General features: G+C 50.3%; 1 protein-coding gene across 1 annotated transcript; it reads right to left on the reverse strand.

Annotated features, from left to right (window-relative positions):
• Positions 1-486: 486 nt before the first annotated feature.
• Positions 487-15586, reverse strand: ADORA2B (adenosine A2b receptor). Its single transcript, XM_027691132.1, has 2 exons — positions 14971-15586; positions 487-4145 (listed from the first exon to the last, which is right to left on the reverse strand). Exons 1-2 carry the CDS (start codon positions 15297-15299, stop codon positions 3452-3454), a joined length of 1023 nt encoding a protein of 340 aa, XP_027546933.1. The 5' UTR covers positions 15300-15586; the 3' UTR covers positions 487-3451.
• Positions 15587-26722: the final 11136 nt, after the last annotated feature.

A 26722-nucleotide genomic window follows, 5' to 3' on the forward strand; every position in this document is an offset into this window, starting at 1 on the left:
TGTGATGTGGGGATGCAAACGCTCCAGCAGGTCTCTTAGTGATCCTCAAATTAAGGAGCTGCTGTGGCTCTTTGCATGTGGCTGCTCAGAGCAATTTCTGATCCATCACTGTCAAACCTGTACCAGGGACTAGGGCAGGGGGACCCCAGCAGCTCGAGACTGATGACAGGTCTGTGCTTCTGCTGTAACACAGGATCTTTGGAAGCATCACCCTGGTTGCTGTGCTTTAAATTGACCCTTTCCAGACAAGTCAACCCCCTCGTGCTGGTGAGCAAGGCAAGGCTCTCCATGACGGGCACGGGGGGAAGGACACTGCTGCTTCCCAATCCTCATACCAGCCAGTGAGCTGGGAACCAGCTCCTTCCAGCTCTGGCTCCCTGCCCACGCCCTGTCCTCCTCGAGTGCAGTGTGGCCTCGTATGAGACACCGTGTGAACGCGTCACCACGAGAAATAATGGGGCACAGGCTGAGCCAGGTTGTGTGGGTGGTAAATTAAGCATTCTGTATGTAAATAACAGTTACTGCAAATACAAAATCTGAGCAACATGAGGAAAACACATCCATCTATGTACATCAGAGCAGTGAGGAGTGACAGCTGAATGGTTTCAGCTGCACTTGCTACAGAAAGTTCCTCGGCCATTTTTACTTCACATTTTTATAGAAACCTTCAGAGCTTTTTTTATTTTGGGGGGGGGGGCAAGGGAAGTGTCCTATTTTTATTTTGCCTTCAAATGTCTTTGGCTCAGATCCACAAAGACACTTACTGTGCTTAATGACCGTGGTGACCTGGGCCACAGTGAATGCCTGACACCCCGGCAGCACAGTCGGATACACCGCACCCGTCTGCAGGAATTCTGGCCCATAAGAGGCAGATGAAGGTAGCAGTTGTGGATGCTGAGCTGCAGTGCAAGCTGTCACATACAACAAGTGTCCTGGGGCCTCCTCTTTTGGTTTTACAGCACTGTGAGTTTCAGTCTGTTCGTGCTGTCCAGAATTTGGTTTGTTTTCAGCCAGCAGAAGGGAGAGATTACGTCCTTTGTTGTAAGAATAAATGTGGCTCTCATCCACTGTGCAACACTGCCAGACCTGCAGGTGAAACCCTGCTTGTTTCCAGCCGTGATTAACAGAAGGAACACAGCCAAAGATAACACAGAAGGGAAGGAATGAGCGGAGGAGAGAGTCAGACCCTGCCCAAATGGCAGGAGGTGGCTACATGTGTCAGCTGGACTGTGACCAAGGCAGATGCAGCAAAGCTGAATGGGGCTGTTAAAGGAAAAGCACTTGGGACAGTAACTTTAACTGTTCAGATTCTTCTTGGAAATGCATATATCTGAGATACTGAGCTGTAGCTAAATTTGGACGTTGCATAAATATGTACAAACCCATTCAGATCTTACTGGTGATTCACCCAGGTTTGGGGTTGGCTCTCAGGGCCGAGCTGCTACACATGGTATTGAAATCCATCACTCCCAGGGAACCATTCCCTGTGCATGGTGGGCCCTAAGTCATTCCTGCAGCTGCTGCCTGCAGGTCTTGCCAGCTGGCAGAGCAGATGCTGCAGGAACAAGATTTCTTCAGATCAGCTTTTCAACTGATTTTACACCGTATTTGTCATTATATTTGCCAGAGAAGTTAAATTCTTGGGGTCTTGTATTAACCCCCTTTTAGTGCAACACAGTTAAAAAAAATATATGATTCAAGTACAATTTTTCAGGGGCAAACTGCCCATCACGCATCACTGTCTGTCCGCTGGACCTGTTCTTCAGGAACTGGCTGTGTTTAAACTTCCTTCCCCGCAACCTGGCTCCAGAAGTCCTGCTCCCTCTCTCTCCCTGTGTGAGTTACTGCTGAAAACCACATTTAACACCAGTCCTTGCACTCCAGCTCCTCACCAGTCACACGGTGGTGCTGCTGGCACCGAGTGCTTCGGAGGGAGATGGAACCTCCAGGCAAGACTCCCATTTGTGAGAGGGCCACAACGTGATGGCAGGTCTGAGCTAGTCAGGAGCAGCTGCATCTCTGCACCACGATCAGCTTGTTCTTCAGAAATTACTGCACTGCTCTCTCTGCCTTGGTCTAGTTTTGGATATCACAGTTACACGTTAAATTGGGGCAGTAATTACTGAGCTGTGGTTGCAGAGAGTTATTAACCCGCAGTATAATTAAGACTGCTCTGCTGCTGAGTGGGCTTGGGACTCAGAGTGAGGGCCAGGACACCTGGCCAACTACAGAGGCCAGGCTAGACAACCTGTGAGAGCTTGGCCAAAATCAGGTCACAAGCCATGGCAATCTAGCTTCTCACACACATTAGCACTTTAGCTCCCTTCCTGTCTCTTTTTGTTACTGATGCAGGTCAGCATTAGAAAAAAATAAAAATATAAAAATTACTATTAAAACAAACAAACAAAAAAGTATTCACAGCTTCTGGGGGTTACAGGGCTGCAGAGGATGCCAAGCCAGATCGAGCTTTAGGGACCAGGTGAGCTGCACATCCAGCTCTCACAGCTAAAACCTGCACTTCTGGAAGCACTGCAAGGATGGCAAATTTTGACTTGGGAGCAAAAATCTGATTGTAGAGGTCATGTCACCAAGTCAGAGTGGCACTGACCTCAGTGACTCTGGATCAGACCAGCCAAGATCATTGGGGCACCTCTGCCTTCTGCATTTGGACATCTGGAAACAGACCTGAAAGCAAACCTGAAGCTTTGGGCTGCACAACCCTGTAGACCAAAGTGATTTAAAGGCCGTGAGACTGCTGTTCTAAAACCTTGGTCAACTCTTTTTTCAACTCTTTCAGTAAGCAGGGTTTTCATGCTGGGGCCAGAAATAGCTGGCCAGTTCTGATCTGGTTTTCCCATCCACACAGTCCCTCCCCTCAGAGCCTGGAACACAGATTCCATTTCACACCAGCAACTGGGCTAAGTAAGACTTTTTCCCATCGGAGAATACTAGCTGCATCAAACAATTGATGGAATAATTAGGGTATTACCAAAGAGCTTTCAAGTATGGACTTAGAGAACAACTCAAAAACAGACACAAAATTATTACTCCTAAATGAATCAAAATATTAAAAAATAATAATAACAATAATAATAATAATTAAAATAAAGATCCTATGACTTGACATGAGCAGCACAATTAGGGGAAACACCCCCAGCAGGTGAATCTTCCCCCAGTCAACGTCCGACCTGGAAAGGAAACGCGACACGATCACCGGCACTCCCACCCCGGGGTGATGGTGGAGGGTGAGCTGCACTCAGTGTCCCCCGTCAGGTTACTCCTCCACGAGGCACTGTGTTCATTACAAAAATAAAATAAAAAAGACAGCTGCACATCTGCATAGTGGTCATCTCCGAGCACCCCCTCGGAGCCCGCCGTGGCCGCTCACACGGGCACGGGGACGGGGAGCGCCGGGCACGGGCTGGGAATCCCAGGAGCAGGACCTGCAGGGTCATATGGTCACCGAGGCCACTGGGCAGTTAATGTTGGTGACAGTCAAGTGCTGGTTGTTGTCAGTGGTGCCCTTGGGGAAGTCGTCCGTCTTGCAGAGGATCTTGGAAATGATCTTGCGGAAGGTGTAGCGGAAGTCCCTGATCCTGTAGGCGTAGATGATGGGATTGATGACGGAGTTGGCGTGGGAGAGGATGATGGCCACATACATCACCCACTCGGGCTTGGATTTGGAGAAATCCTCGTGGAAGAGCGTGATGCAGTTCAAGATGTGCAGGGGCAGCCAGCAGAAGGCAAAAAGTCCTACAATGATGGCCAGAGACTTGGCCGCGTGCACCTCCTTCTGCAGCGTGGTCCTGGAGTTGCCCATCAGTTCGATCTGGTGCAACTGTTTGCAGGCCACCATGAATATCTTGATGTAGATCCCCAGCATGATGACAAGTGGCAGCAGCACGCAGCCGAAGAAGTTGAAGTACACCATGTAGCTCATTGTGACCACGTTCTCAAAGAGGCAGGAGATGAAGCAGCCGTGGTGCTCCGTCCCCGGGTCAGCCCCTGTCTCGTTGGTGGCGTTGGGACAACCACTCATGGCTTTGTTCCAGCCCATTAGTGGAGTCAGTCCAATTCCAAAGGACAGGAGCCACAGCACGGCGATGAGTCCTCTTGCCCTCTTGCCAGTCACCAGGCTGTTATACCTACAGCACCCAGAGCAAAACCAGGATAGAGACATTAAATAAACGAGCACTGGTGACTTCCCTGCTGTTAAAGTCATCAGCACTTTGGCTAATGAGACAAAAGCCACACCCACACCCGCAGGAGCCTCACCTCTGTGATCACTGGAGGGGGTAAAAAATCTCACCTGTGCTCTCCACCTCCGCAAAGTGATTTGGGGGTTGACTCATTTACTATTCCTGAGAGGCACCAGGCTCTGCCCCAGCCCACAAACAGCCTTCAATAGGAGGGAAAGGTCTTGGAGTCTTAAAAAAGGCTTTATCATTGCATGAGCCTGAACCACCAATTGCCAGGAGGGCACGAACAGGGGAAGGCTCACTCTCTAACTAGTGTCCTCTCCTGCCCTGAGCTGCCACTGCTCGCACGCCAGGACACGCTGCTGGGCTACACCAACACCTGGGCTGTCCTCGTCCAGCTGAGGCAATGCTGGTGCTCAAATCTGCACTGCAGTACCCCATGTGTTGTGGAGAAGCTCTGCTGTGGCCCAGGGACAAGTTGATGCAGTGCTGAGGGTGCAGTCACACACTACCCCACACCTTCCCTAACCCCACAGACTGGGTGTCCTCATGGCCCCTCCAGCCCCCACGATGCTCAGAGACACAGAGGTGGAACCTAAAGCTTCAAAATCAAGCTGGTTTGGGTGCAACCAGAGCAGATGCCAGCGTCAAAGCATCAGTCGGATCACTCTTTGGAGAGGGGAAGGAGCAGTGACTGCCAGAAAGACAACATGAGAAACCCATTCCTGTCCCCTGCACAGCCAGTCAGTGTCTGCTGGCTCGCACACGTCCCCTCCTTCCCACACCCTTCTCTCAGTGCTTGTTTACTCTGGCTTGGCTACCCTGCTCCTCCTTTGCTAAGAACGTTTGTTCTGATTTTCTTCCGGCCCGTGAGGCAGGGGAGGGTTTTATTCCCACAGATCCACAGCTGTGCCTGTGAATCACAACTCCAGTCGGCTCCGTGTGAGCCGAGCGTCCCACTCCTCCTGGAGATAGAGAGACAGGAGGGGAAAGGGAGGGGTCTGCCAGGACATACCAGGGGGCAAAGAGGGGTTGGGGAAGCCCTTGAGTCCTTCTTCAGGCACAACCAGGGCTGGCTGGGAGGATGCAGGAGCAGCAGCCACATTTAGGCGCTGCTGAATTGTGACCACACTCTGTGGGTAGATGTCTAAAGGGCAGGTCCAGCCACGGAGGGGCTTCTCCTGCACTTTTCTCTCATTATTACTAAGTTTCACTACTTCAGAAGATGACAAGGTATCAGATAGGGCATCAGTGAGGCCAAGCCTGTTGCTTTTGAAAGCCCGTGTTAAGTTTTCAGAAATTGGAGCCGTTTCGGGGTTGTGGGGCCTGAGAACATTAAGAGTTGATTCAGAGCAACTTCCCAGAAATCCAATCTCTTGGCAAAGTCTCAGTCTCGAGCTACAATATTGGCCAGGCTCAGTCAGTGCTGTAGAGGAACCAGGAGCTGCTGCTGTCCTGCAGCTCTGCACGTGGAAAGGGAAAACGGCAGCTCCTTGGCTTGTCTAAGCCATGCCTAGTTGGTCTCTTCAGTTGTTCCTTTGCTCCATCCCAAAAACTATTGTAGTGAGACTGGAAAATGTGAAGGGACCGTTGTCAGAAACAGAAACTGAGGCCAGGGTTTTGTGTTCTCAGGAACAGAAGGGAAGCCTCAGTGTGCCATGCTGAGGTTGGTGTCCACCGTGTCACTCCAGGCTGGTGACATCCAGTGCTGCCTCTTCCTGACAACACATGACCACATAAGGCTTGTTCCATCTGCTCTTCTCCTGAACTCTTCTGCAAGGATGAGTTGGCTTCAAGGTTTACAAAACTGGTTAAGTAGGCACTTAATAAGTGGCTGTGACAGTGGCCTGTTTATTTTAGTGCCGCTCACCGTCCCTGGCACACACAGCAGAGCCAGGATCACATTCAAGCAGGGGGCCCTGTGTGACAGGATGTAAAAATATTCTGGGCTCCCAGTCTGCAGCAGCCAGAGCTGAGCAGTGGGGAGGGCTGGAGGCCTCTCAGCACAGGGCAGAGATGGTGTTCAGCTCAGTGGAGATATTCACAGTGAACAACTGCACTCCTCAGATTAGCTCCTTATTTTCACGGAATTTGCATTGCAAATTCCTCCCAGCATCTCTCCATTCAGCTGATGGCAGGGACTGAGGGTGGTCACTGCTGTGGCCTCCCAGAAGGGTCTGTGCAAACCCCTGGACCAGGCTGAGCCACCAGCCAGAAAAGGCCAAGGTGGGAATAGCCTGATGTTCTAGACTTGCTCACTAGTCACCTTGTTATTACCTTAATACACTTATTTGGTGGGACGCTGCCCTAAGTGAACAGAAGTTAAGCATGTGCTTAAAATAAAGTGCATGACTGCCACCAGATCCAGGTGTGAAGAGTCTCATAAGCCACACAACAGAGCAACCCCATCATAAACCTTCATCAGCAGTGGGCAGGAGCTGTGAGACAGCTGAGCTGGGACTCAGCTCCTCCCTAAGCACTATAAACACGGTCAGACAGTGAGGAACCAACAGATTTTCACACCTCTGAATGCTCCAGCAAACCTCTCCTTCATTCTCTTTCAGGCTTAATATTATTATGTAAAATACTACTAAAGTAAATTTGCTCACCTAAGTCTGCTCAACTAATGTATAACAAATATTGAATCACCTCTGTGTTTCTGCCCAGAGGCATCAAATGCTGCTTTAATGTAAATAACAGCTGAATATTTTAAAATGATTTATTGAGATCAAATAACCTGGCAATGCATTAGTTCCTTTTACACCACCAGGCAAAGCCTCTTTACTGGCTTAATCACCATGAAGGTGCTAATTACGTCCTTGTGACAGGAAGAACTGTACCTTGGCCACCAGTGTCACAGGCACAGAAGCCCCTCTGCAGTCACCCCGGGGAGGTCACCCAAGCAGAGGCCCTGCTGCCCCTGAGCTCCATCAAGCGAGGAGTGAAAGCACCAGCCAAGGAGGAATTTGGCATTTGGGGTGATGGACTTGGGGCAGAAAACAGCAACAGCCTAGAATGGGACCGTTATTCCCACATTATTTATCTCAGAGAGCAGGAACGGGGGCCCATCCTGCCTGTCCACAGAAGGGTGAACAGATCAGAACACTGTGGTGCCACAAAGCCACTCTCCTGTCCATCCTGGTCCCTGTGCCCCAGCTGGAGCAGGAGTTGCTGTGCTGCTCAGGGACTTGGGGCTGGTTCTCCTGCTGCCAAACCCCAGAGCAGGATCAGCCTCCAACGGGCAATTTCTGAGCTTTAACTCCCAACTCACACATGGCTCGTGCTGGGGCCACATTCCATGGGATGGGTGGGGAGACACAGGTGTGAGGGCTGTGCCAGGGATGCTGCAGTGGGTGCAGGTCCTCCCTGCACTCCCAGTGCCCAGAGCTGTGGACAGAGCCCTGGGACTGGTGCTTCCCATTGCTCTCCCTGCCCTCTCTGCCCAGGCCTCTGGACACAGGGAGGTGAGCAGATGGAGTTGGCAGAACTCAGCCCACGCAGGTGCTCTGATATGATCAGTAGCAATTCACACACTTCTATTTTAAGTGTGAAGGGAAATACACAGACACCTCCATTCAAACGGGGTGAGAGCAGCTCGGCTGCCAAGCATTGTGTCCTTGTCACCTCCTCGCAGCTGTACTTTGCATCTTGCTCTTTTTTTTTTTTTTTTTTTTGAGCTAAAACAGCACGAAATAAGCTGTGCTCTGCTCCACGCACCGCCACGGAATGGAGATCACACACCAGCTGAAATCTGCTGGCAGGACGTTTCAAATGAATCGTGAATTGCACCTTGGAGAGGAGGGGGGGAGGGAAAGGAAAGAAAAAGCAAAAGCTGTGGAAGGAGTTGGCAGGGAGAGATGTGATTAGCGGTCACGGTATCAGCCCAGGAAGCAGGACATCTGTGTCTATCCCGGCGCAGACAAATCACTTCCTCCCGCATCTGTCCCCATTGTCACAGGGACAGCAGCAGCGCTCCCGGCCTTCCGCCGGGACGGTCACTGTCACCACCCCGCCCAGGTGAGCACACAGGGTGCTGTGGAGGGGCAGGAGCAGCGCCTGGGGACAGAACAGCCAGAACCCGGCTGTGCTTCACACTCAGCCCGTAGGACCAGGAATGCGGGAAGGAGGAACGCGGGAGAGCCAAAGCGCGCTGCAAACTGCACACGGCTGGGTAATGCGGAGGATTAATTAGGGAAAATGCAGCTCAGGCTGCTGCGAGGTGAGGAGCGGCAGGAGGGGACTCGCAGCCCTGCACTTGTTGAACGCTTGACAGCACCCGCGAGGTGGGTGTGAGTGCCGTTCTCACACTCACATCAGCCCAGCCCCAGGGATTTGCATTCGCCACCTCGGTTTCCGTCTGTAGAAGCCGCCCCCAGGCAGTTCTGGCCCCGGCAGGGTGAGAAAAGGTGACTGAAAACTGAACTCAGACGCCGGGGGTGTGAGCAGGGCGGGCTGTGGGTTGGTGCTGGGGGGCTGCCAGAGGCACATGGGGCCCCGGAGCACAGGAAGGAATGAGCTCAGCTGCCTGCATCATGCACGTGTGTGATACTGGTGTGATACCAGTGTGATACTGGTCTGAGGTCAGTGTGACACCTTCGTGCTCCAATAGGGTGTTTCTGAGTCCTAGAACACAAACCCCCAGTTTTCTCTATTTGAGAGCTGAGCTGTTCCTCAGCATCACCCTCCTCCGGGGCTCAGCAGCCCAGTTTTATCTGCCTGATGGGGCCTGGGGCTGAGAATTTTTGTCACTCCAAAACCTCCCAGGCGGTCAGACCTCAGCTGTGCAGCACCAGGCAGCTGAGTTAAAGGCAGCTGTAGGGGTGAGATGGGGATGAGGATTCAGGGCCAGGTGTTTGGGTGTGATCCCCTGCACAGAGCAGTGGTGACCACTGCCCCTCCCAGGCACCCAGTGCCCTGCTCACTCAGGCAACAGGTAAGGGTGGGGAGAGGGCAGATCTCTGCTGGATCACTCTTTCTGCAGTGAAACAAGTGTCAAGCCCTTCCCAAAGGCTCCAAACTGCTGCCTTTCCATCCACCAGCCCCAGCAAGCTGCTCCTCATCTGCCCTCGCTGCAGAGTCCTGACCAGCCTTCCCAGGGGCTGGTGAATGTGGCATGGCCAGCACTGAGCTCAGCACCACCCACCCACCTACCAATGCCTTATCCCAGCTCCAGGAGCCCATCCCATCCTTTCCTCCCTGCCCCTGCACTGCCAGGTTTGACAGAGCGTCCAGCCCACACTCCCACTGATGTACTCCAGGTTATTTTTGGCTCCTGCCCAGGCCTGATGTCATCCATTGGATTAGGAGATAATCCGTTCTTTGGCGTGTACAAATTCCCTGAGTTTGTCATCTTGGACTGCCACATCTGTAGGCACAGCTGGCATCACTGATTCCTGGCATCTTGTGGGTCAAATACAGTAACAAGAGTCCTCAAGCCCCCCACAGAGTCACCGCCCGAGGGCCGGGGCAGAACACTCCTAAAATACTCAGTTTTGTGCTCTGTGCTCGTTGCTCTGACAAACAGCAAATTTGTAAAAATCCCGAGCAGCAGCAGCTCCATAATTAACAAAGCAAAAACTCGTAACTGCAAAATAAAACAGTTTCTGTCAAAACGTTTTGGTTTCATATGTTCTTTTACGGAGAGGTCAGAAGATCTTCTGGATAAAAAGTCTGCCAGGTTGTACAGCAAATTTTTTTTTTTGTCTAAAAATTAACTTGTGTTTTTATAGATTGAGTTGGCCAAAATGGAAACAAGCTCCTAAACTTAAAGCTCTGGGTTCTGGCTCAGCCTGGAGACGGGTGCCCTCGGCCAACAGCCCGGAACTGAGGCTTTTGGCTGCTGCTCCCCACCATCCCTGCAGCTCCCAGCATTCCTGCTGCCCCCCAGCTTCTGCAGGAGCTGCATCAGGCCAGAGGTCTCAAGGACAACTCCTTTTCCTGTCAGGATTTTTGGTTTTTTGGGGAGGGAAGTGACCTCTGAGGTGCGGGAAAAATATAAAGATCTGGGACATGCATTTTAAGGAAACGAGGCTGCTCCCAACTAAAAATAGTCGTGATTTCCCCTCTCCACTTCGTGGCCATGAGGGCACATGTGGTTATTCCTGATGTTGTTATTGTGCTCCGGCTGCATCCAAAGGCCGTGGCAGCCCCTGGCTGAGCACAGCCCCCCACGTTCTGGGCGACACAAACTTCCCTAAAGCTGTGACAGCTCCGCTGCTCAAGTGAACACACCAGCCCTCCTGCCCTCGCTGAGTTTGTGACACTTCTAAGTTCATAAATCACTGATAACCTTGGCCAGGCACAGCGTTCTGATGGATGGGGAGGCAGAGCATCCCCTGCTCTGGATTCAGGAATCAGGAATCAGGGCGGGTCCCTCCCGGGCGCAGGATCGGGGCTGTGCGAGCCACACACGGACGGCGGGACACGCCCGGCAGTTCAGAAAAAGGGCAGTGCGGGGATTAAAGGAAATGAGGCGAGGGCAGAAGAAGGAAGAGCAGCTGCAGTTCTCCGTGTTCTGACGGCACAGTGAGCGGCAGGTGAAGACCAAGGGGATTTTCTCTCCTCCCCAGTGACTCCAGTCCTCCCACCTGCCATAAAAACCCACCGGTTTGCTTTGCTGAGGAAAAAGCTGGGAGTTGAAAGGGATCTGGGAATTCTTTGCTGGGGAACACAGAGGGAACCCCTCCTCTGCAGCAGCAGGGTGCAGTGAGGGCAGGCAGATGCCCAGAATCAGCCAACCCACCTCTGGAAAGGATGAGAAAAGAGCAGCAACAATCCAAACATAATTTGTCCCCATGAGGACAGCAGGAAGGAGCTGGATTGTTGCCTTCACCACATCAAATATAAGAGGGGCAGCAGCTCCTGTGGGAGACTGGCAGGAGCAGAGACAAACCAGGGCAGCACCATTAACAGATCCTGATCCCATTAACAGATTGTGAATCCACACATGGATGCTCTGGCTTCAGGGGGGCAGCAAGGTGCAGAAAGGGAGAGGACATGGCCATGGATACCCTGTTCCAGTTCATGGCAAAGCTTCCCTGGAACATCAGTCCTTCACTCCTGCTAGGGATAAAGTTGAAGATGGGAGAGAACTAAATCCAGGGAGGAAGGACAAGCACCAGATCAGCTCAAATCACAGGGAACTGGGGATAATTTTCCCTCCACAGGTCCAAGCTGGGATGTTTGCCAGGCAGGCAGCAGCAGCAGCACCACACTCACTGTCCTGCAGGAGTTACCAGCAGACAAGGGCACACACAGCGTGAGGTTGTTCAGCATTTCACTCTCCTTTTGCTCTCTAAATACACAGATCCTCTTCTCCCTCCCTAATTCCTGACACATTTGTTCCAGGCATCCATCCGTACCTGCAGTTATTAGCCATGCCAAGGGATTTTGGTTAATGCAAATAGAAGGAAACTGTTTTATTCCACGTACAAATCTTCTTTGGCTCGGAGCTCTGGGACTGTGGGGTGAAATCCAGCCCCAGAGGAAGCCAGAGAGCAAAAGCCTCGCGTCGCTCCAGTGCCAAGTGCTCTGCAGGACGGATTTGCTGCTGCTGAGAGATGCTCCATCCCCTGGCTTGGATATTCTGCTTGGAGGAAGTGCTGTGGGGGAGTGAGCTTTTGGGGGGGTCAGGCTGGCAGAGGGGAGCAGGGATGGTGCTGGGTACCTGGGCAGCACAGGGACGGGCACACACAGGCGCCAGCACTGCCAGGTTGGAAGCGCTGGAGTCCAGGAGGGTGCAGGAAACAAGGCAGGGTCAGAGCATGTTTGAGGACAAGGAGCTGCATCCTGGTATGATGGCCAGGGAGAAGGGACCCAGGGAAGGGCTCGGAGCTGCAGCTGCACAGAGTGGGCAGCGTGGGCGGGGGCTTCTCCACAAACAGTAAATTCGTCGAAAACAAACAAACAAAATACGAGTTTCAAGGGACAGAAGGAATTCGTGGCTTCAGGTCAAATTCAGCAAATATTTTTAGCCAGAAGAGGGAGGGTTCTAAACCACCATTTTTAAATAAGGTTTTTGTTCTGCAATTCTCTAGATGAGTTCCTTCCCCAGCGAGGGCGTCCTCATCTCAAAGAGCAGCACAGCCACATCAGAAGGGTTAAACAACTCAACCCAAAATCTGCCAGGTTGGTCAGGATCACTTTGTTTCACTGAAACCTCCAAACATTGTTGTTCCAGTTTGACTGAAACAATTTTCCTCTTCCCCATGGGATTTTTTGGTTCAGCCACAGAACTGAAAAATCCATTATTAGCCTGGCTGTAATGCAAGTTCTGCTGCTCACCCCTGCCCAGCCTCTCAGCAGCCTCAAACAGCTCTGAAAGAGCATTAAATAATATGGCACAGACAGTTCTTAATGTCCCTGCTGAGGTTTCCATGGGGAGCTGGTGATGCTCTGCATGTGACAGGGACACTTATCTGCTCTGCAACAACCACGTTATTTATTGTAATTGCTGGATAGGGCTGGGCACAAATCATTTTCTTAAATGTTTAATACTTCATAGACTGGTATCAGCCTCTGCACTGGCCTCCAGAGTGAGTGTTTGAATGAGAAAAACTTTTCCTGAGGTCTCCATTCTTACAAACTGATGATCAGCTTTCCCCTCCCACAGCACAAACCTCCTTCCAGAAATGCCACGTGCATCTACCTGGAGCAGGTGGTGGGAGAATTTCCTCCCCTCTCACTGCCAGCAGTACCATGGAGGATCTCAGGAATAACAATGCTGATGAGACAGCTCTAACCAAGCCTTGGTTGGAAAACCCTGGTGGAGAAGTGCGTTGCCTGTGTAGTTTTATAACCTCCTCTATCCTCTTTTGATCTTGGCTATACAGCTAAAAACAGCCTTTCACTACCAGTCCCTAAATCTCCTGTGGCCAAAGCAGTGGCCTGTCCACTGCCCCCTGTTCCTCACAGGGAGAACTCCCCTCCTTTGAAAGGAGTTTTACTTGCTGGTCCCCTCTGAGAGCAATGAAATGGGCCTCAATGCCAAGACCAAGTTTAATCCAAACTTCACACTTCAGACAGCCTAGGATGGGACTGCTTGGTCTCCATTTGTGTCCAGCTAGAAAGCACTCATAGGAATAAAGATGTTTGTGCAAATGAAATAAAAGATTTGGCGTGAGATGGGGTGAGAAAGCGATGCTGGGAAAGGATCCCAAAGCAAGGCAGAACTGCCCTGGGATGAACTGCCCTCATGGAGGGTGAGCAAACCCGCTCGAGACCAGGACTGGGGAAAGAAAAAAAGAGAGTGGAGGAAATCCTTGCCATTTTGTCAGTTGGCAAAACCACTTTCCTTCTGCAAACCCATGAGCGATCCCCTCAGAGCGTTCCTGATCTGCTGCTTCCCCTCGGATCCCAGCGGAGCACAAACCCCTCTCACAACATTTCCTCAGCTGCAGAAAGTGCTTGTGGTACAGAGGCAGAGCTGTGGCCGTGCCTGACAGCTTGTGGTACAAAAATAGAGTTACAGCCGAGCCTGACAGCTTGTGGCCAGGGCTATGACGGAACAAACTTCGAAAACCCTGACCTGCTCACACAGCTGCTGCTGTGCTGCCACCCCCCACCCCGAGAAAGCCCCAAACTAACTAAAGGAAGAGGCACCAAAGCATTATCCGGAGCCAAGGTGGGTCTGGAAGGCCAGTCAGGTGGCTGGGAAGGTGAGAGCCAGGGTTGGGGGTGCTGGAAACAACCTGCCCTGCTCCGTGCTCGGCTGCGGATCTGCCCCCACTTACTCTACATGCCCCGGAATTTCCACACGCCGTGCTCTGGTGACACACCCAGCCACACACTTCCACTACCAGTTCTGATCATCTGCCTGGTGACTAATTCATATTTGCTCAGTGTATGGGAGGTCTCAGATGCAAAGTGCCAGAACAGGTGAAGGGGTTTTTTTTAAAGTCATTTTAAGGTGAACCCATCGCTTGTGCAAGGGAGGTGCCAGAGACGAGCGGAATTCAGGAAAGCTGCAGCTAACAGAGTTCAGCTGAGGTCCCCACACCACATCTGCCCTGCTCCCCCACAGCCTCTGCTCCTGACCAGTCCCTGGAGCCATTCTGGACTCCCCAGGGGGTCCATCAATGTCTTATTCTCAGGGAGGGACAAATGAGACAGGAAGGAGACTGAGACTAGTGAACTCCGGTCGCTTATAATGCAAAGCCGGGGTTTTGGTGCACTTAAGCTTAAGGCAGCTGCTGCACCAGCTCACTGGTGGGGTGCCTGTAAGTTATATTCCATACAATTTTCCCCATTATAATTCAATTTCCCACGAATTAGAAGGAAACCAATTAATGTCTTTGATGCTGCACTTGGATGGAAGTCTGAACTGTAAAATTCTGAGATCTGACATGTGAATCCTTTCTCTTTCCTTTTCACAGTGGGAAGTAGGAGAAAGAGTGGCTGCTCTTGTATTTAATTACCTGGGAGATGCCTGCACACCACAATAAAGGGGGCTGTATGAATACCTACATAGATTAGCTACAACTATCCCAAATGCACTATTAAAACACTCCATGGCTCCCCCAAGAAACCACTGACCCTCCCAAGAAAAACACCCTCCAGAAACTGAGCTTCCAGGTGCATTTTGAGGTAAGAGGCGGGATACTGATCCCAGTCCTGAGGCTGCTGAGTGCAAAACCTCTGTTATTTTCACCATCACCTGTGAGCAGCAAAATTCTTGAGACTAGAAGTTCCTGAACACTAAAACAAGGAAGACCAGACTCTGGGCTGACTCCTGTCAGGGAGTGGGGCTGCTGCATCCACTCCAGTCTCTTACCTCAGTGGGATCTTAATAGCCAGGTACCTGTCGATGGCCACCGCCAGCAAGCTGAAAATGGAGCTCTGTGTCAGCACCAGCACGAAGCAGGCGAAGAAGAGACAGCTGTGAAAATCCACCTCGAATCCAATGCTGATAGTGATGGCAAAAGGGATGGCCAACAACCCCACGGCGATATCAGCCACCGCCAGGGACACCAGGAAATAGTTGGTGGCGTTCTTCAAGGTGCTGTTGATGGCCACAGCCCAGCAGACCAGGACGTTGCCAGCGATGGAGAGCACGGCGATGATCAGCTCCAGCACGATGTAGGTGGTTTGCATAGTGTCCATGGCGAGAGCCCGGGCGAGGAGCAGGAGCTGCTCATGAAGGGAAGGGACTTTCCACCGGGCGCCCTCCCGCAGGTACCAACAAGCCACGGGGCAGCCAAACGCGCATCTCCGGGGCCGTGGGGGGCCGGAGGGGCGCGGCGAGCCCCGGGTCGCGGCCCCCCGCTGCCCGCACCGCCCGGCCCCCACCCGGCATCCGCCCGCGGGGCTCCGCTCAGCGCCCGCCCGCCGCCGGGACCCGCCGCGGGGCCATCCGGGACGGGACGGGCCCGGGGACGCTGCTCCCGGGGCTGGTCCTCCCGGGGATGCTCCGGCCGGGGATGCTCCGCCGCTGCCGCCCGCTCCCCGCGGAAAAGCCGCTGCCGGCGGCGGCGGGGCTATTTCTGCACATGGGGCGAGCGGGGCGGGGAGTGCGCGGAGCGGAGCCATTGGCCGGGAACCCGCGGGACCGGGACGGCGCCCCCGCATCGCCCGGCCCCGGGACGGCTCCTCCGCATCGCCCGGCCCCGCACCCCATCCGGGGGTGCCGTCCCGGGGTCGCGCGTGGGCGGCTCTCCGGTGTTTTCGGGTACACTTTGATAATTTAGGAGTAAAACGTTGCGCTCGCTGTGGCCAAACACGAGGGCTCGGGCGCTGCTGCTGCTGCGGCCGGTGGGGACAGCGCAGTTGCCACATCAAAAAAAGTCCCCCCCGCCCCAGCAGCGCGCTGACCCAAAGTGAGGGATTTCACAAAAATCCTGACAGCGCTCGGTCTGAGGACGGTTATCGCGCAACGGGGCATTTCCTGATGTAAGAAATGGCAAAATACCACGGATTAGGAAATGCTGTTACTCACAGGGCTGCAGTGTTTGAGTTTTGGTCTAAGGAGCTTAGAAAAAATTTAATCCTGATGCAATCACCAGAGAAAAGGGTTGGCTGCACTGGTGGATCTTAGACCAACAGGGAATATGAAGATAAATATAATTTAATAACTACTTACCTTTCCATCACAGGTTTCACACTTTATATTGTGTTCGCCACCAAAACACAGAGCAGAGGTTGAACTTCACACCAGTGCTGTAACATCCAGCAGCACCGAAAAATTCAGGACAGAAACTGGAAAAAAAAATCCAAACAATTAAAAGAAAATAAACTTTCCTCTAGCAAACAGAGAGTAAAAGAAATTGCCATTGATTTCTTTTTTTTTTTTTTTTTAAGCAAAGCTGGAAATTTCCCTGTGGAAGAGAATGCTTTCTGAGGATCCAAAGTTAAGGCAGAGCAAAAACATATGGGAAAAATAGGGACAAAATGATTCCTATAACTGTAGTGCAAATGGAAACACTCCCATTGACTAGCAATGCTTTGGGTCAGACAGACACAAAGGGGAGCTCTCAATTTATATTGAACAAAGTCATTTTTACGAAGTTGGACATCTCAGGAGAAGGGTGTTTAAGGTTGACCAGGATGCTGAAGGAAAGTGTCTGGGGTATATCTAACTCGATGGGGACACACAGAAGGTTCCCTTTGCTCCCTTCAGATATAAGGATCTCCCTTTGCCCTCCCACCAACACCTTTGCCCTTTGGATCCCTGAGCACTCTGCTGTCACAGAGAAGGACCAATTCTCATGATGGCACTAACAGGGAAGCACATAATTCCTGTGATTCAAACCTCAGTGTCCACCTGGGACTGTGCTGAAAGAGTCTTGAGGTGAGCTCAAGGCTGCTGGCTCACAGCCCCCGTGTCAGGCTGCTCCATCAGCACTGGCTGGATCCTAAACTTGCCCACACCAGTTTGGTTTATTTGTTATTTTGGGATGAGTATAGCTTCCCCCCTGCAGAGCCTGTTATAATCACTTAAATGAGGGCAAACTATCATGGAAAAGCACTTTTTCCCCCAAAGCAATGGATTTACATCAGGGTTTTTACACACATTGTTTTCCTAGTGCTGAAACATGTGCCAACATCCACCTTCTGCTGCTTTACAGCACCTCAGGAAGACCAGAATTAACTTTCTGCAGTGGATATACCTTATTAGAAAAAGATCTGCTTTTGTGATCATGGAAGCACTTTTTACAGGCTGAGCCAAGGGAAATTGTGGTTTATCAAGTCAGACACGGACAGAGAAACCATTATTTCAGGTTCTGATGAATATGTTGTTTGGGCAAGGTCTCTGTGAGACAGGTAGTAAGGCACTGTGAATATGGTGGATTTTGCATTACCCGGAGATTCATGGCTTTCCAAAGCAGCAAAGCCTTTGCCAAGGTCCAGTGGTTTATTCTGGCATTAACCAATGCAACTGAACTTACTCCCAACACAACTTCTACAAGTGGAGCCAAGCTCAGCACTGTTATACCAAACGTGGTTAAATCCTGCTGGCAGTAAGAGCAGGATGAGCCCATTTCCAGACAGAGACACCAATCCTGCCCTCCAGCTGTGCTCTCGGAGCTCTCTTTTAAAACACAAGGCATCACACACCCCACCATGAAACACCAATGAACCTGCTGGCCTTGTGAAATAACCACCTGAGCGGGCACTGTGAATCCCTGCAGCTCCTGGGGCTCAGAGGATGATGAATCCATGGGTGAGAGAGGGTGCACAGTTATGTTCTGGAGTCTGTAAAGGAGCAAGGAATTCACACGACTATCGAGGTGAACGCAGCCCAGAGCCTGCAGCTTGTGGAACCCATTCAAGAACTGGAGTGCAGTAACACCACGGCAGCAGGTCACTGGAGCACTGCTGGATGCTCAGATGTCAGACACAGATGAATCACCATTACTATTATTTTCCTGGATTCCGTTTCACTCCGGGGATTTGCCTCTCAACACTCACGTAGGAAGCAGCACCGGCCCCGATCTGCCGCTTTCAAGTGCAGAGGGCTAATCTGGCTCTTTTGTTCGGAGGGAAACCGATTTAAACAGATCCCACGTTATGAATGGCGGTGCGGTGGGAGACAGGAGCAGCCCCCTGGGGTGGCCACAGCCCGAGTCTCCGTGGCTTGGCAGGAGCCCACCGGCCTCGTACGTGCCGTTCCTTCTGTCGCTGCCGTCCCGGGGGAGCGGAGCTGCCGCTTCAAGCTCTTCCTGCAGCCTCTGTGATCTCTCCTGAGCGAGGCCTCTGCGCAGCCTCGGCCTCACCGAGGACTTCCTGAGCAGCCTCTGCCTTGACACCTCCAGTACTCTTGGCCAGGCCACAAAGAGCTGGAGAGGAGCCCCACTAACACACATCTCTCCACACACACCCAAGGAGGGGCCCGGACAGCCGCAGGTGCACAGCTACAGACACAAAGAAAAGCTCCTGAGTCAGTGACAGCCGGGATGTTCTTGCTGGCCCTGCACCCAGATTTGCCATCTCAGGCACTTCTGAGACAACAGCAACTTCAACAGCTTTTGTTCCTCTCTAAGCCCATAAAGAAGAAGCACTGAAGTGGGAGTGTCTCTGCTGCAAAGGGACATAGACATATCCTGGATATCAAAAATAGGGGGGGAAAAAAAAAGGTGGATGCCAGACAAAAAGTTCATCTGTCTTGCTGCTACAGGCACATCCCTCATATTGGCTTTGGCAGCCCTGGGAGTGCTGCAGCAGTGAGAGGAACTGGCTCTTGGGTGATGGAGGGCATTAGCCCAGCACTTGGTGGCTTTGCAAGCAAAGCATCTGCCAACCATCCCTTCCCAGGAAGGGGCAGCTCCATCCCAAAACCGCCCATGAAAGGGGACACCGGGAAATCAGGAGAGACAGAGGCTGTTCCCAGGGCTTCCTGAGCAAGTCCTGGTGTGGAGCACAGGCTGTGGCACAGTCCCATGACGTGGTGTGTGCTCTTCTATGCCCAGGGGGGCTCAGAGGGTCTCTCTCTCTCTCTCTCTCTCCAGACCTTGTCAGCACACCCTGAAAAAGCCTTCACACTCATGTCTCCTCAGGAGACACTTGCAGTTACAACCTCCCTTCACTGCTTGTCCCCTCTGCAAGGACTGTGGGCTGAGGGAAGGACTAGTGGCAGAGGTGACAGCAGGGATTGGCAGGTGAGGAGCTGTTCTAAGGCCAGCCCTGAGTGCCAGGAACAGACCTCAGCCACAACGTGCTGGAGGAGCTGCCAGCCTGGCAGAGCTGGCACAGCCTCGTGAGCCACATCCCCATTCCCACTCAAGTCTTCACTAGTACTTTTGAGTTGTTTTGCAGGGCAAGACACAGCCTGTCCTGAACCTGACTCCATGAAAGGATTCCCAAGGTACAAATGCAACCTCTCGACCACGGAGCAGGTACAAAAACCCTCTTCAAAGTGGGGCTGCCCGTGATGGGCTGAGCTACACAGAGTCTGCCCAAGGGAGGTGAAGGGAACAAACTTTTTTTTAAACCTTGGTTATTCAAATGCAGTGACACAAATACCCACCTCTGCCTGTTTGTTGCCCACGTGGCTGTGCTGAGCATTAGCACTTCAAAGGCTCCAGAAGAGCTCTGAATGAAAAGATGAATGGCCAAAGGTGAGGTTTGTAGCTCTATGGCTGTAGGAGTTTTGCTGGAGGAGGAGACTGTGAAAGGAAAGTAGAGAGTGAAATTCCAGGGAAAGCTATTTCCATACTGGAGATTTCAGTCGTTCTGCAAAACCCTTGGAAAACAAAACAGAAAAACTACAGTAAGATCGTAAATTGCAGATGACCAAACTTGGATTTTCCATATCCCCAGGGTCATTGCCGGATAATAAGGGAATATTATCCTGGAATCTTAAACTGGTGTTTAAATTATCTGCAAGAACTCATCTCGTAACAATGCAGGTGTGTGAATTCTTTATAAATGGTTTCATTAGAAAACAAAAAAGCCACCACAAGTTTGAAAAAAAACCCCAAACATAAACAACGGTGGAATTAAAAAGGAAGGATTTGGGCTGAGGGGAGGCCAGGGTATGAGAACATAATTTTGAAGAAATTTTTCATTTACCTCTGTGTTTGATTTTATGTACTAACCAGCTTCTGTGATGAAAAGCCAAGTCCCTCTTCCAGCAGGATTTGTAAAGGAAAGCTGCTGCTCAAGCCCCACGGTGCTGAGCCCTCGCTGCAAGGTCTCCCAGCAAGTCCTGGGCCCAGTGTCTCCTTTATGTTGGTGAAGCTGGTCCAGCCAATTTACCCCCAGAAATCAATAGCAAGTGTTGTGTTTCCAGGCCAACACCAGCAGGGGAAAGCCCCGGTGAAGCTGGACTGGCAGTGATGCCCTTTGCAATTCAAACAACCTGTGATCACGTCATCACTTGGTTCACAGCTGAGCTGCTTCCCGGGCAGAGCCTTCAGACAAGTTCATACCCTCAGAAAGCCAACCTGATAAGTGCCCTCTCAGCTCCCAATCAACACTCCACAGCAACGAGAAGTGATTCTGCTCCCTGCCAAGCCCTGACAGCAGGGAAATGTGCTCTCACCCTGAGCCTTTAAAGCCATTCTGCTTCACGCAAAGATGTGACATTTGGAGCTCCAAATGACTGCAATGAGAGGACTTGGACTGCTGCAACCCAACTTCTCTGAATATAGAATTATGCTCAAATTCTAGAGGAAAGCAAGATTTAATTCAAATGCTTCAGCCTGCTTTCTCTGTGCAAGATGAGATCAGGATTTATAAATATCTGTTATTACTATTACTGTGATTATCTGCAGCTGTCACAGGACAGCCACAGCATGGAGAGAAACCTGTGGTGTCCTAGGTCCCACCTAGAGCTCTGAAAACCACCCCTGACCTCTAACAGCCAGGCTCCTGTTACAGGCAGGGCCATGCAGGTCACTCAGGGGTTAAAGAGCAGCTTAGCTGTGGTGAAGGGAAACTGCAGAATACACACAAAAAATTCAAATCAGCCAATGCAGAGGCAGGACCAGCCTTCCTGTCCACAGGCAGCTGCCAGCAAATACTGAATTTGCACTCAAAACCTGTTGGAACCCAAATATCATTATTACACAGCCTCTATTGTATTGCTGCAGCACAGAAATGAGATTTTTGTTTTGTCCAGGCTCCATAACTACTGACAAAAATAAACCTAGTGCTGTTAAAGCCCAAGAACTTGGTTCATGTGGTTTCCATCCTTGCAAGACTCTGTCAGAAACCCTCCTAGCTCAGTCCCTTTGAAAGCAATGTCTACTCACAGCTGAAAGGAAGAGCCTGGCCCTCACTACCCCATGGCATATTAATTATTATTAATATTACTAATCCCTCTGCAAGCTTCAGACAGAACTCTCCCTTCCCAGAACAGCTCTCCAGGGCCCTGGCAGTGCAACTGCTCTCCAGGGCTGAACTGTGCAGAGATTGTTTTTAATGCTTTGCTATTCAGACCCGTTGGGCTGCCTGGACTGGAACACTTGAGCAAGAGGCCACGCTCAGAGCTTTCCCTGTAACTGCCCTGGATGTAGTTTTATTCTGGGCAAGGAAAATAACAGATGTTTTATAACTGAAAATAACAAACAGAGTCATGGTTGCAGCCTCGCTTCCCAGGAGCTTGATCCTGTTGGGAGAATGCTGGGAATGTCATGAGGAATCACTCACCTGGAGGAGTTCCTTCGCCTCCCTGATTAGAGCATGGGAGTGGTTTGCTGTGAGAGAAAGGATGAGCTGACCGAGAAGATAAAAGTTACAGGACATCAAGTGGAACAAGGGTTTGAACTGCTATATATTCTTTTTTTTAAGCCAAGAGAAGTGGTAACATGGACCTTTGCACAGAAGGTGTCCAGCTGTCTGTGTGGAGAGGGTTAGGAAAAGCACTGGCTCCCACGTTAATTCTCTTAATCCTGTTACTTTCTCTTTAACCAGCTTAAACTCTTGCTGTGTGGGCAAGGATGAAGCCTCAGTTATTGCTGTGTACTTAAGAAGGACAGCAGTTCCCTTTCTGGATATATGAATAATGTTTACCCACACTGGCATTTTACAGCTTCATTTTCTCCCTGCTCTGCTAAACAAACCCAGTGATTGCCCCCATCATCTTCCCTGGGTGACATTTACTCCAGGGTCCTGCTCCCCACAGCTTGTGTCTGTAGTTTTCCAGCACTGAATTCTGAAATACTGTACCTGTGAGACTTCAGCCACCTGGTTCCGACCTTTGCAGCCCATCAAGTTTCCATCTGGAAGACTCCTTATTCTACTCATACTGCTTATGCTTCTCTATCATCTATTATGGCTTCTCTCTTTCACCAGTCAGGAAGGGAATCATTCTTTCCGTGCCAATCCACGTTCTCTAAGCATCAGGAGACACTTGGCACTAAAAGCACACTGAGCCACAAAGCAGCCCTGAATCCTGTCATCTCACCCCATCTAAAACCACCCACAAATCATCTCCGGAAAATACCGGCCTCAAACTTCATTTTCAGTCTCTTACTGAACCACTTGCAATCATATCCATGGATATGTCCACAGAGAATCCAGCTTTCCACAACAAATAAATCAAAGCATCAGGAGTGTATTCTTGAGACAGCAGAGGTCGAGAGCATCATTTAATGCCCAGCACTACAAATCCAGGGCTGAAACACAATACTTAATTGGGGAAAGGCAAAGTAGTTTGGATTATGCAAACAAGGACTTTTTCTCATAAGGTTTCACCTCCACAGCTGGACACAAAGACCAAACCTGAGAGGCTTGAAGAGATTCAAACGACCACTTCTTTTATCAGCTTGTTTGCTTTGCTGACTCAGTGATTTGATTGCTCTGGTATTGCCCCCACCTTCCTGAGACAAAAGCAGCCTCTGTGAAAGTATTCTGGAATTTGATCTCGGCACCTCTGAAAGCTCTGTACAAAGACTGGATGGTGGCTGGATCACAGCCTCCAGGGGATGCACTCCATGAAATCACCGGCATGAAATCCCGTGGGATTTCAGTCCCTGGGGTCTCCAGGAGCACAGGGATCCCTTTCTGTCCCTGTGCACGTGCTGTGCTCACCCTCTGCACCCCCTGTAACTGTCCTGCTGCTGCTACCAGATGGCTTGAGCTCCGTGAGCTGTAACTCATCTGCCTCTTCACTTACTGGTGATTTATTTTTACACTTACTCAAGCCACAAGTCCTTCCTTCCACTTTTTGATGACTCCTTCCTAATCCTCTAGTCCTTTAAGAGCCCCTAGTGCAGAGACACACGGGTCTCTTCTGTGCCCTTTCCTTCCTTTGCACTTGGATGATTTCCTACTGTCTCGCCAGCACTACTTATATCACAAACTGAGAGACCTCTTGTACTCCTTTATCCCCAAAACAATCTTCTGAGAGCCACCCAAATGCATCTAAATTAAAAAATGAAACAAGATGTATTTATGAAAAGAAGATTCTGAGCAAAATTTTCTTTGCTACCAGTGCAGGAGAATCAGTGAATCACAGATATCTTAAAAACTCTCCTGGGAGTCCTTCTTCCCAGCAGACTGAGGAAGAATCTGTTTTCATAGACTCAAGAGAATCCCAGAATGGTTTGGGTTGGAAGGGACCTTTAAGATCATTCAGTTCCAACCCCATGCCCTGTGCAGGGACACCTTCCACTAGAGCAGGTTGCTCAGGGCCCTTAACTGACCTTAACACTTCCAAGGATGGAAAATATCTTGGATTTTGTATTGTATGTAGATAATTGAAACATTACAATGAACATCAGAAACAGAAAAAGATTTATTAGAAATATTACACAGATTTTTGCATCATACATTTTAATAATGTTAATATTTAAATATTAGCATGTCCAAATCTGGCAATGCCTAGTATGTACATTCTAATGTGCTCTTTGTATAAATTAGGTTACGATGTAACATCTGTACCCAATAGGGAAAGCTAAAACTGTCAGAGGTGATTATCCCATATGGCAAACTCAAGCCTGGACCAACAGTCAATAAAAACATTGTGTCCAGCACTGCCCAGAGGGACTTGGCACACGTGCAAGTCAAAAATGCAGAGACCATCAGCTGAGAAAAAAATGTTAGTTGCAGTTCAGTGAGAAGCTGTTTCTACACCGCGTCGGTGAGTGAGTGTAGATGGCACTGGAGTTGGTACAAACCAACAGCTGAGCATAGTACAAGTTATTGCTGGGTTTAAAAATGCCTTAATGCTCCATGCCCTGAGTCTTTTTAGGCAATAGCCCTCTTCTGACAGGAAAATGCATAATCTCATCCCATACAGACCCTGCCTGTGATCAGATGCACAAGGCTCAGCTTTGCCAACAGCTGGCCCTGTCAGATCCTTCCTGCTGGAATACCCGGTACCCCCAGCGCAGCAGGATGAGGGAGGTATGAACAAACCAACAAGTCCAGGCTCACGAGGTCATTGCCAAGGAAGGGGGAAAGTCAGGGAGGCAAAAAGGTAGATTTTGAAGAGTTGCAGTCAGGAATCAAACAAGTAAGAACCAAGCGTTCTGCCTGCGTGCACTCGCTCGGTCTGGTCGGAAAGCTCGCACGTAACTGAACACACAAAACAAGATAAATCATAGAGCAAACCTGTAAAAAACAAACTTCAAATCACAAAAAGAAAACTGCCAAAACTCAAAGGGGATGTACACAAGCCAAAAATCCCTCTGCTTAGCACAGCTGCCTTGCTGCAGCACAGGAAGAACCGGGAAATCTTTGTCCCTTTTACATTTCCGTGACTGTCACAGGCACAGGAAGGGGAACACAGCAAAGGCAGCTGTGCTGTCTCCCTTTCTTATCTTCTGAGATCCACCCCAGGCTGCACTCTGAGGAGAAATATTCCTCAAGCTGACAATCCATATGGAGTCTCTGATGTCCTTTGCTGTCCACAAAGGCCCAGGTGTGTCTGTCCCACATTCCCTGCTCCTCACGCGTTGGACTCTCACTCTACTCAGTCTCCCCATGTACCTTCTGAAACAGCTCTTCAGCCTTCCTAGAAAACCTTCTCAGAGGGCTGACTCAGGGCTGGCTCCTCCACACCTCTGTACCTTCCCAAGCCATGAAACAATTTGTACCTTCTATGTCTCACCCGAAATTCCAGGAGCCAGACTGTACACTTTTCACACTGCAATCTCCGTTCCCCTCTAACAGCTACAGTACAACAGTCACACGCTGCAATATCCCTCCATGGAATGTCACTGAAATCCCCATTCCAACCATCCTTCTCACATGCTCATCCAAAATCAGCTGTTTAGTTTCCTGCAGTCCAACAGACTTCCCAAGTGAACACCCAGGCATGTACAGGTGCCTACGAGTGAGGGTGCATTCAGGGAGCAGATGGTGACATGGGAAGAGATTCCATCTGCCTGCACCAGGGAAAGATCCATTACTCCCTAAGAGGCAAAGACAGAAAGGATTTAGGCAGTTTAGGCAAACTTACTGCTCCAACAGTATCCGTGCTGCTAAACACCATCCACATCATTCCATCACATCTTCCACTCCAGGACATCTTCAGAGGATTCTCAAAATTCCTATAAAGACTCTCCATAGCTTACCTTGACTAAACTCCCTAAAATTTAAAGGCAGCTTGAACTTTCGCATTTCAAATTTGAGATGCCCTACAAAGGCCTGTAGATTCTGAAAAACAGGCCAGTCTGCAGCACCTTATATAGGACAAATTCAAATTCATATTGAAATTTTAAGGCAGCATGAAAAAACAACAGTAATTTGTGAAAATGCAGGTCTAGAAATGTAATTTTGCAAAGCTCAAAGGGAAGAAAAATACACAACATTGTAATAGAAAAATGATCAGATAAACAATATTTCTAATCTCAAAAAATAATCTGGAAAACCATCTCTCGGTCTTGAAGTATCAGCTTTTCAAAATGAGATGTTTTTCAGGTTTGAGGACTGAGCAAAAGGTGAAACTGAGTATCTTTTTCCCTGTTACAGCTCTGTGCTCTTAACTCCTTAAAAATTTTTAAGAATATACCATTATAACTGGGTAGAATTAGTGTTTGGTCTATGCTACTGGGGGACACGGGAGACCAAACTGCAAAGAGACAACAGAAACTTTGCTTTGCACAAATCATTTTGGGGGAAAAAAAAAGCTGTTAGATCCCCCAGAATGGTCTGGAAGGTTGGAGTGAGCCTTGGAGACACAGATCAGTGCCAGGACAGCGCTCGGAGCAAACGATGCTGACACAGGGATAACACACATTCCCTGTGCACTGAGTCACACGGGACACACTCCCAGTGACCACAGGGTTAAGATTATCCTTCTTTTTACATCAAGTGGAGCCCTCTGACTTTGAAATGTTTACCAGAGGCCGGGAATTAAAACAGTTTTTCTCATCCCTGCAAGTGCCCGATCCAAAGCCCACTGAGGAATATGGAATTTTCTATGCTGACTTCACTACGGCTCTGAACTACAGCCTGTTGGAGAGAATTGGGATCCCTGCCAAGGGACACCTCCAGGGAAAAGAGCTGCTGCATCCACGAGGCAGTGGAGCTCTGCAGTGTGACTGCCTGGCTAAATGAACTCTGCTTAGCAGAGTTCTCCTCTTCCACCTTATCCCATAAGAGGAGACCTGTATCTGAGAACACGGAGAGCACCTCAT

This window comes from Neopelma chrysocephalum, unplaced genomic scaffold (genome assembly GCF_003984885.1).
Source record: "Neopelma chrysocephalum unplaced genomic scaffold, ASM398488v2 Primary Assembly neopelma1_82, whole genome shotgun sequence".
In the NCBI taxonomy this organism is placed as follows: Eukaryota; Metazoa; Chordata; class Aves; order Passeriformes; family Pipridae; genus Neopelma; species Neopelma chrysocephalum.